Consider the following 11,095-nt stretch of genomic DNA (forward strand, 5'->3'; position numbering starts at 1 on the left):
TATGATTAATTAAACATGTTTGTGGTTGTTACAGTAAAAAATATAACTTTTTCTACTTAGATTTTATGCTTTTTGTCTGATTTTAGATCAATTGTGTTAATACACATGAGGTTGTGCTGAAAAGAATGATACCAAACAAGGCAAAATAAACAGTTTTTAAAGGTGAAATGTAGAGGTCAAATCAAAAGTAGTCAAAAATGGCAAATTATACCCTGGACCCCATGGTTAAACATTTTTTTTTAAATAACGCAATAGTTACTTTTCAAGTAATTAATTACTTTTAGAATCGTGTAACTCAGCTACTAACTCAGTTACTTTTTTGAAGAAGTAACTAGTAACTATAATTAATTACTTTTTCAAAGTAACTTTCCCAACACTGGTTATGAATAAATCTTTTTTTTTGTACCAGTACTGGTTTTATTTTGTTGTATTTATCTGCAACACCTTACTGTCGGACATAAACCAGTCCGTGGCGCAAAAAAGGTTGGGGACCGCTGATTTTACCGATAAGTATGTCTTTGGACTGTTGGAGGAAAACAGTGTGGAGCCCTTCTGGGGCCCTTCTGTGTGGAGCTTATATTTTTCTCTGTGCCAGTTTGGGTTTCCAGAGGGAATCCACACTGGGACAGAGAAAACATGACCGCTGACCACTGTTCTATAATAGGACATAAAAAAAGCCAGAGTACCTGGAGAGAACCAAGGCTGCACAAAGTTTAAAAAGACAACTGAATATTGTTTTTTTTTTCCTGTGAAGCAACTAGTTTATATTTTCTATATTCATCTTTTTAAATGTAGAAAACAAACAAAAAAGGTTTCAAAACTTCAGTTTTCAGTGAATACCTTGGTATTTTCCCAATTCTTCCGTCCAAAGGCTCTCAGTCCCATAGCTCCGCTCATCATGGATGAAAACCACTTCTGTTGCTCCAGCATCATCTGCATTTTGAATCAGTTCCTGATTGACAAATAAAAATAACACAAAAGTGATATGATCGATGACTTTGTTCCAAGAAGTGTCCCATCTCTCCAGTGAATCAGCATACCAAACACTGAGAGTGACTCATCTAAATGGGATCTAGCCCTGTTTTTATTAGAAATTTAGAATTCCCACATTAACATCAAAATATCTAGAGTGAAAGGAGTTTCAGATTCTGTTGTTAATATTTATCTGCTGTGTATAGTTGCACATTATTTCTTATTCTTTATTCTCCAACAATGACAACCAAAAGTGTTTTATGCTTTGTCACATGTTCATTATGTGTATTGATTTAAATCACTGGTAATAATGAAGGCTACATATATTTTATTGTTGAACTCTACTGCATTATATTTTTTCATATTTCACCTACCTGAGTGATATATGAAGGATATCTGATAAAATGTCAGCTCAGTGTGGTCAAATACTTAAGAGTATACATATTAGTATAGTACAGTATTATGTTTTTATTTACAGTCAACATCTAAGTTTCCATTTAACTCACCAAGTCAAGTATCTAAGGAATGTTGCTTGCAATACATATGATGAAGTGCCTTGATGCAAATTTTGGGTTTGCCATTATTTTCTATATAAATAAAAAGGTATTTGTCTGGACACTGTTATAGTTTTTAAGATCTCTGAAACCAGTGCTAATGTCACTAACAAATCATTTTTGACACGTTTTTCTTTTTTTTATCAACAAGCTGTTTTGCCTGATGAGAACAAGATGATGTCTAAATAAAAACTAAAACCAATCCATCCAATCAGAAGTAAAGTAAAATGTCAACACTTGAGAGCAAGAGAAGAGTAGACATATGGACACATTTTGAATTTGATGGCAAGGAAAACAAGGTGCTTTGTAAACCGTGTAGAGTAACTTTTAGAGGTGAAAACACAACAAACTTTTATACTTTTTTGTTTTACTCACCTTGATCAACTTTAGATTTATACACACCTAAACTCTCTTAGTTTTAGTCAAGACTAAAACTAAGAGAGTTTAGGTGTCTAAATTATCACAACCTAAATGAGGTTTTAGTCAAATGACTATGACTAAAACGAAATTCAAGAATCAAATTAAAATTTGCTGTCAACATGAACAAATTGAAACAATAAAAAGAGCATGTCACTTGTGCTCACATAACAGAACACAAATTTGTAGCCTCAACAGAAGACAGAGCTTCAAATATGAATGTTACTGCAAAGTGTTTTTGTCACTGTAAACTACATATTTTGTTTTCTGTTCTCATGCTGACCTCCCATAAGGAACCCAGTATGAGTAGAGGTCTCTTTTTTCCCCTCTTCCACTTGCCCATTGTTTTTTCCAAATTACTACCTGTCTCTGACCTGTCTTCCCACATCATGTCTTTGCTATATATGTATGGTCCGGGGGGTCCAATTTCACTGCAGGTGTAAACATTGCATGTGACAAATAAAAGGCTTGATTGATTGATCGATTGATCGATATTTGATCCTTTCAGTATGAAATATCGCTTCTTTTTAAAACTGACCAAAATTAGTTTATGAATTAAGGAGTTAAAAACATGAACATTATAACATTACTCACTAAAGTCCATCATGAGGCCTTGAGCTAAGCATATTTTGCTATCCTCATTTTGATGTTTTTTAGAAACCGCAAATGGTGGATCTCAGTAGGAAACCACACAGCTGACATTTTTTTAAACACAAGTCATTAGCCAGTTTCCACACCCGAGCCAATCATCATTTATAAAAGTTAGAATGATTATGTTTACAAAATACTTTTTAGTTAGTGTGGTCCAAAATGCTAATTAAGATCATAAACCTATAAGCATTTACTGAGGTCACGACCAAGGGTCTGGTTCCCGCAAATTTCTAAAGAATAAGAAGTTTTTTGTGAAGTATTTTGTGAAGTGGCTGATATGATGGGCTTTTGGCAGAACATTACACCAACCTTCAAAATCTGTCCACCATCTGGATATCGACGTAGAATATCTTTCAGGTAGTCAATGAAGGGTGGTGCTGTGGCCCCAAAAGAAGTCCTAAAAAAAGCAAAATTGATGGTAAGAAACTAAAGAACATATAGTTTGAACTAAAAGTAACCCAAAATGAGTCCTCATACATTATAGGTGTAGATAATATTGTATTACTATACAAGTATATAATTACTACCTAGTATTTAGTATTTTAGGGAATTGGTTACAAATATACTATTTCATGGAGATCATTGAAGTTGTGCACTCAAAGACTAATAAAAAACATTTCATATAGGGGTTTGAATCTTTACACACTGAGCAGTAATTCACACTGTGTGGGAAAACAATTCCATGTCTTATCCAGTCTTATCTCTGTAATTGATTACAGAGATAAGACTGGAAGTGTAGGGTGTAACCGTGCCCCTCCCTATAAACAGGCACACAGTCATTATCGATTGCTTTCACCACGCAATTTCAATAATACTGTCAGTCAAACACTAGAAAACCTCCATGCTTATAATTTCCTTTTACCAATACTGACATGTTTTTTTCAGACACTTTTGCATCACAGAACAATTGTCTCACATTCATGTAATGCAGCTACACTGAGTTTACATTAGGAGGTAATAAAATGTTGCAACATTGGTGAAAGCCTTTTTTTTTTAATTACAGAAAACAAACCAGTCACCAGTAAGGCAACTGATAAATAATCTGACCTACAAGCAAACTAAAAAATAACATTAGTGACAAAATCATATCAATATCCATCACTGTTCAAGATGCAGGAAGTGCTGCATACCATATCGTCCACTTTATCTGTGAAGCACTTTTAAAACCAACAGTAATAGGGCAAACCAAAGTGCTGTACAATACCACCAAATATAAAAGACAAACACAGCTTGCTTATATCAGCCTGTTTTTTAAACAACAAACTGATGTCTGACCTTTGATCTGGCTTCTATGAGCTGTAACAACTTGACATTTTAGGATGTATTCATGAAGTGTGTGATTTAGCAAAGTTTTATCATTGTAATGTCAAAGGTCAACTTTGATCTTGGGCATAACAATAGAGGTCAGGTCAAGGTCAAATCCTTAGCCAACCTAGGTAGTCATGTCCCCCAAGGTCTAGTACATTGTTAAGTTTTGAAGGCGATCCATAAAAAATTGTGGGTAATATAATGTTTTCAATGATTTTCACATTTGCTCCGATCTGATAGACTGCTAACAAACACACAGACAAACAAAAGAGACTTAATACACAATCACTCCCTTGAGGGTGGGGTGGGGTAGAATAAGGAAAACTCACCGAGCTTTCTTCTTTGCTTTCAGACTCATAATTCCTGCTTTGGTCCTTGTAATAACTTCGGGGTATTGTGACACATTCTGAAAAGTTTAAAACTTCTAAAACTTTTGCAATTACCTGCAAATATTTGCAATTATCAAAGGAAAAGAAAACAAAATAATTTGAAAAATTTGCAGAGAGTAACTGTTATTTAAAATAAAGCAAGCAAAACTCTGCCAGGGATTAAATTCTGCAGACTTTTCAGTACTATCCCTGATAAGCAGCCAGCCTCCTGGAAGACAGAAAAACAATCAAATATTAATCACCTAAAAAAAGTCCAAGACTGAAAGCTTGAGATTTTTTTTATTTGTACTTTAAAATTGCTTTTAGACACAAAGAAATGCCACAAAAGCTTCACAATTAAGAGCCATATATTTACTTGTACATCTTTTTAGGAGTATATGGCACAGAGTGGGAAACTGCTATTTACTGATGACATTAAAATATTAAAATTATAGTACCTCGCTCGTGAAAGTGAACGGTCCCATCTGTTTCAGTGATGATAGTGATACTACATTATTCTGCTTTATATAAAGACTGCAAGTGCCCAATCACGACGTCGCACGTTGGCTCCAGTCAAGTTTGGTCGCGTTTTCTCCGTTATTCATTTGGAAACGAAACTAAAGAAACAAAAGGAGCCACTGAGGTATTTTTTTCTCTAATGTTCCAGTGAAACGAAACTTTCTGAGCTCCAACAGGTTACCCTACTTCCTGTTGTTGTCCCGCCGCTTGCTAGATGATGCTGCAAACCCATTTAAAAAAAATGGGGGCGCTTTTTCAGCTTTATTGGACAGAACAGACGGAGCAGACGGAGCAGACACGCGGCAAACGCGGACGCTCCACGCCATGCGGCATATGTTCGTCCGCTCATCCTAGTGAACTATACCGGGCCCTCTCCTGCTCCCCTTTTTATTATTATTTTTAGTTTTTCTTTTTTTTTAAATCACAAAACGGGCTACAGCATGTTCTTGCAGGAAAACTATCAAATGTAACATTCAATCCTGCGCCTTTATTTTATGGGTTTTTTTCTTACTGCGTTTGTAAGATAAGTACTTACATTCTGTATATGCACGGCTCTGATATTCGCCTGTTAGACCCACTGAGAGCCAGCATCGGCGGTCCAAAGGCGTTACTAGGTTTTTGAAACATTGGGCGCTTAGCCCAGCCCTATAATCTTCTGGTTTTTCACTAACAATGTCATTCGTTAAGTAAATTATTCAAGATAGTTTATCTGAATTTTAGGATCACACCTTTATACATGCTCATTCTAGTTCTTCCACAGAAGTGGGTCGGACTGTACTTAAGTAGTTTTCAGGTATCTATATTTTACTTGAGTACTTATTAACTTTTTACTTTTACTCCCTATATTTTAACACAAATATAATTACTTTCTACTTTTTACATTTTCATAACGGACTTGTTACTTTTGGTTAAGCGGTGTCATTTATAACGGAAATGTTTGGGAATTAAAGTGGGTTGAAAGTAGTTCATATGATGTGCTTTAAGAAATTACACATTTTAGTTAGTTTGCAGAACTGTGGTGAATTCACAGTAAAGATCTGTGTTAGACTGATACACAGTGGCTGTGGTTGTGATGGTCAGACTTATGTTACATCAAGTGTAGCAGGGATGAATTTGCATTTAAACTGGTGATGCTTCGATTCATTCACTGAATTCCAACTTTATACTGTCTAGTGTAAACACTATAGTGTCAGTTTAGGAAATGGAAATCAGTGCATTTAGGCATGTAGACATGGCCAAGATGACCCAGCTAAGTTCAAAGTGAGCATCGGCTGATCTGAGTATTTCAGAAACTGCTGATCTACTGAGATTTTCCCAGACAACCATCTCTGGAAGGACAAAAGTAGAATTAGCAAGCCTGAAAGAACTCCTCTAAAGCAGAGGAAAGCATACAGTCTTTACTTGACTGTGTACAGAAAAAGAAAAGATGGATTTTAAGCCTGGTTACCTCATTTACCTTTTTACTCTGTACATTTTTATGCCTGAACCTGCATAATTTGTGTCTACTACATTAATGTATTGCACTGACCTCTTGTGGTAAGATCTAATCATGTAACTGCTATGCTGTCTTATTTGTCAGTTACTGCCTTATGATGACTCTGAATGTCTCAATGTCAGCGACCTCTATCTCTGTATTTGATCACCGCTCTACAAAGGCACTATATTTTTTTGTACTATGATCAATTTACACATGTACTCTGCATACTGCAACAGAGCATTGGTCTTTTCAGCCATTTCAGAACTGCTGTGTTTGGAGTGCAATATATGATTTTCCATTTATAATATGTTCCATACTTAATCCTTTTGGAGCTTTTTAGGTTGTTAGGCAGGATAATGGTATCACATTGAATTTAAGGTGTTAAAAATACACAGTAACTGATGCTCATGTTAACAAATAAATAAAAATTTTAATGAGGAGCCACCAAATAAAGTATTTGGAGTAATGCTCAGCAGTTATTTAAACAGGTAATAGTTGGTAGACATGCTATTAAACTTGTGAGAAAATCTGTAGCTTTTTTTTTGGTACAGAGCCATCATTAAGGTTCCCAAATCACTTTTTTTCCAAATACAATTTCTTATCAAAATGCCTGAAAAAAGATCTGTTGCAGTATGTGAGTGCTCAGGGGTAATAAAGATCAGGTGTAAAGAATAAATTAATAAGACCTATTTATGCTTTACTTACAGGGACATTTGACTAGAACAGAGCTGGAGGCAAATCCATGACGGATACTTTTCCACTCTGTGTTTTTCTATCCAGGTATGAATTTACTGCACTGGCAGTGTGTTTGGGATCATTGTAAGGCTGAAAAATGAAGCTGTTGCCAATCAGACCCTTACCAGATGATACTGCATGCTGGAACAAATCTGACAGTATTTTTCTGTGTTGTTAATTCCACCAATCGTGACAAGATTGGTGCCTTGTGAGTTGCCAAAGAGTTTTGAACAGTATTGTACACCCTCACATGAATTTAAGATTATTGTCACTATTTAACTGTTCTATATAAATATGCTGGCTTTTTGTTCGAGAATCTTAAGTTTAAACCTCTTTCAAACTCCACAATCACATAATACAATCATGCATGTTTAACGTATGTAAGTTACATCCAATATTTTTCTGGTCAGGTACGACAAACCCACCTGGGTAATCTGCAGTTTCCCTGGTGGGTTTTCCTTTTCTCATTTGTGAAATATTAAATTGCTGGTATCCGCAGAAAGTTTAAGTTTGGATAAAATAAAAAATTATGAATAAATTAACCAAATTCTATAGTGACTCTATTTCACACATGCGTATAAGCAATTATTAATGAATTAAACTTCAAAGTTATAAAGACATTTTTTTAATCTAAATAGTTATTTTTGTCATGCATTCATTTATGATGGACACATTTTGAATTTGATGGCAAGGAAAATAAGGTGCTTTGTAAACCGTATAGAGTAACACACGGTGTCCTCAGGCAGCTTCAGGTGTTTTTAATGAAGCTTTTCCACCGCTATTTCCGTGTCCTCTCCAGCAGATTCTGGAATACAAGAGAGCACAAGGTTATCTCTCATGCTACGGGCTTGTAAATGATAACAGTCTCTCTTTCTTCTTCTTCTATGTTTAGCTGGGTCACATTTTCGGTAAAAGATCTGACCGACTCCCGTAGCGTGACGTTTTCAGCAGTCTCCAGGGATTCTCTCAGAGATTTAAATTCCCGGTGTGAAATCTCCACCAGGGACATCCTCACATCAAAACTGGACAATCGCTTGTTGATTGACTCCAGGATGTCTGCAAAGTCATTGCCGGTGTTGTGCCGAAAAGTGATTGTCTGCCAGAAAGTGATTGCAGCTGCTTAAAGCTGTAGAACCCAGATTACTCACGTAGACAGCTACTTTCTTGCAACTGATATAAAGTGCAAAAATAAATAAATAAGCAAAACATTTTAAAAAAACGTTCATGCATTTGTTATTAGGCAAAGCTATGGAATTATGGAACTTCTTCTTGTAACCAAATTATGGCACTTGTCACAGGTTTGTTTGCAGTGTATAGCACAGTCATGAATAAATACGGCAGCATGATGTAATAATTAATGAATACAGGTTTAGTATATCTACTCTCGTTGTTTATATTTGTTATGAGACTGCAGAATAGTAGTTAAAACAATAAAGATCTATTGTGCCAATATCCCCATGACTCTATGGGCACATATTGCTCTTGTGGACATTTGTTCTACTTCAGCAGCTCTTCATCAGGAAATGGTCTGCAGTTTTTTCTTACAGGAAAACGGAGCTGATTATTTCATTCCGATAATATGGTGTTGCACAAGGTAAGTAACATATTTTCTCAGTACGAAGGAAGACTAATTAAAATCTATGTTTATCCATGTCTAGTATCTTTCCTCCTGTGGAATGTGGAAGCTCCACATTGTTTAAAGTGAAGTACAGCTTACAGTAATTCATAGGCTGTTCCCCATTTGACTAATTTTACATGTCATGGCGACTGTATTTGATACAGTAACAAAGCTGATTTGTCCATAAGCTGGAGAGATGTGATTTAGCTATATCATCTATGTCAGTCCTAAAAGCTGTATCGCTCTCAAGTAAAACAAAGTCTATGTTATGTTTCTCTGAGATTTTCTCATCAGCTCTTCTGTATTTATGCTTTCTTCTAGATAAAATAAGTGCTGAACTTTCTGTCAATACCCACCCTATTACTGAATATAATACAAAAAAATTTGTAAGACTCATTGTAAACATGTGTTTCATAAAACAAATGACGACTATATGAATCAATATATGAGTCGCTAAAGCAACATCCTCCTTGTACTACTGTATGGATCTTCTACTTGTACAGGCAAGAGATGTTGAATCAAATGTAGATGGCAGAAAATCCATTCATTTATCAAAGGCTATGACAGACACTGGAAATATGGGCACATATTGCTCTTGTGGACAATTGTTCCACTTCAGCAGCTTTTCATCAGGAAATGGTCTGCAGTTTTTTCTTGCAGGAAAACGGAGCTGCTTATTTCATTCCGATAATATGGTGTTGCACAAGGTAAATAGCATATTTTCTCAGGAAGAAAGAGGAGTACTAAAAGTAAAATCTATGTTTATCCACTTCTAGTACCCTTCCTTCCCGTGGAATGTGGAAGCTCCACATTGTTTAAAATGAAGTACAGCTTACAGTAATTCATAGGCTGTTCCCCATTTGGCTAATTTTACATGTCATGGTGACTTTATTTGATACAGTAACAAAGCTGAATTGGCCATTAGCAGGGGAGATGTGATTTAGCTATATCATGTATATCCGTCCTAAAAGCTGCATCACTCTTGAATAAAACAAAGTTTTTCTGAGAGATGTTCTCATAAGCTCTGATGTATTTTTGTTCTCTTCTAGATAAAATAGGTGCTGAACTTTCTGTTAATACCCACCTGGCAACAGAAAAGTTGCCAGGTGGGTATTCAGTAATAATACATGGTGTTCTAGCTAAACCGGTTTTCATGTTGCCTCGTGATCAGCTATTAACAAACTGCAGAGCTCGTGATTCATCACATTTATAACAACTCTGATGTGTCCACCTCAACCTTCACAACTAGAACCTAAGCTCCAAAACCCAAAACATGTCTTTGCGTTAATGAGTTGAGTCTCTTCAACACAAAATATACCAATAGAAGAATGTACCTATTGCAGTTCCCTCCAGGCTTGGATTAGATGTGTCATTAAGGCAAGTGTCTAATATGCTTGTAACACCTTGAGCTCCCATTGTATCGCACTAACTTTGTAAAGATCCTTACTTCTTTTTTCTATCGACCGTGGCTCAGGGGGTTGGGAAGCGTATCTGTAACCGGAAGGTCGCCGGTTCGATCCCCGGTCATGGTCGTTGTGTCCTTGGGCAAGACACTTTACCCTACCGCCTACTGGTGTTGACCAGAGGGGCCGATGGCGCGATATGGCAGCCTCGCTTCTGTCAGTCTGCCCCAGGGCAGCTGTGGCTACAACCGTAGCTTACCTCCACCACTGTGTGAATGCGAGAGTGAATGAATAGTGGCATTGTAAAGCGCTTTGGGTGCCTTGAAAAGCGCTATATAAATCCAATCCATTATTATTATTATTATTATCTTTACATCCCTTCAGTTACAGGCGCCACCCTGTAGAGATTTAGTGTAAATTATCAGTTGAAGGAAGAGAGAATAGGAGGCAAAACACAAGGACCAAATCTGATATATATGTGAACTTTTTCCTTACAAACAATATATGGAAACATGTATTGGCCAGATATGTTGTTAAGGTGTCATTATATTCATAACATGACTTTACAATGAATAAAAAAAAATGCTTTTAACTTTAACTCGTGCTCCTCTTCACTGACAACTGAACATCCAAATGGGGTCCAATGACATTTTTTAGATTTAGGTTCATTATCTGCTAACACCCAAATTAGAATTTCCTTTGTGAAAACAAGATTCTCGTGGAGACCATATAGACATGTTACGTAGTTGGGTTGATTATACTACTTGTTGGTTTGAAGGTGGTTGGAGGTACACTTGGAATTCTAATTCAGCAAACTCCATTTACTAATATGGATGATTAAGATTCACACAGACAATTTTTGAGAAACTTAAGTACATTTAATGATCATGTACAATCATTTCTTATTCTTTCTAATGGATCTCGTCTCTAATTATGTTTCTTTGAGTTCAGTATATGTAAACGTAATCTTTAAGTGAGCATCACTGTCTTTAAACTGCCCAAAACACTTTGATTCAATGGTTTGTCTAATCTTGTGCAGGGCTGATCTCATCTTAGCATAGATGTCTTTTGTA

General features: G+C 36.0%; 1 protein-coding gene across 1 annotated transcript in view; it reads right to left on the minus strand.

Annotated features, from left to right (window-relative positions):
• The window catches only part of LOC146556925 (sacsin-like), a 28,869-nt gene extending 22,879 nt beyond the window's left edge, over positions 1–5,990 (minus strand). Inside the window, exons 1-4 of the mRNA XM_085250702.1 lie at positions 4,729–5,990; positions 4,232–4,499; positions 2,904–2,991; positions 841–952 (exon numbers count right to left, since the gene is read on the minus strand). Coding sequence (XP_085106828.1) covers positions 841–952; positions 2,904–2,991; positions 4,232–4,260 — 229 coding nt within the window. The 5' untranslated portion in view covers positions 4,261–4,499; positions 4,729–5,990. The remainder of the gene's footprint in view (positions 1–840; positions 953–2,903; positions 2,992–4,231; positions 4,500–4,728) is intronic.
• Between the last annotated feature and the right edge of the window lie 5,105 nt (positions 5,991–11,095).

The sequence above is a fragment of the Mchenga conophoros genome, linkage group LG16, assembly GCF_057382185.1.
Source record: "Mchenga conophoros isolate Kocher_MC1m ecotype Shallow Benthic linkage group LG16, M_conophoros_male_GT1.1, whole genome shotgun sequence".
In the NCBI taxonomy this organism is placed as follows: Eukaryota; Metazoa; Chordata; class Actinopteri; order Cichliformes; family Cichlidae; genus Mchenga; species Mchenga conophoros.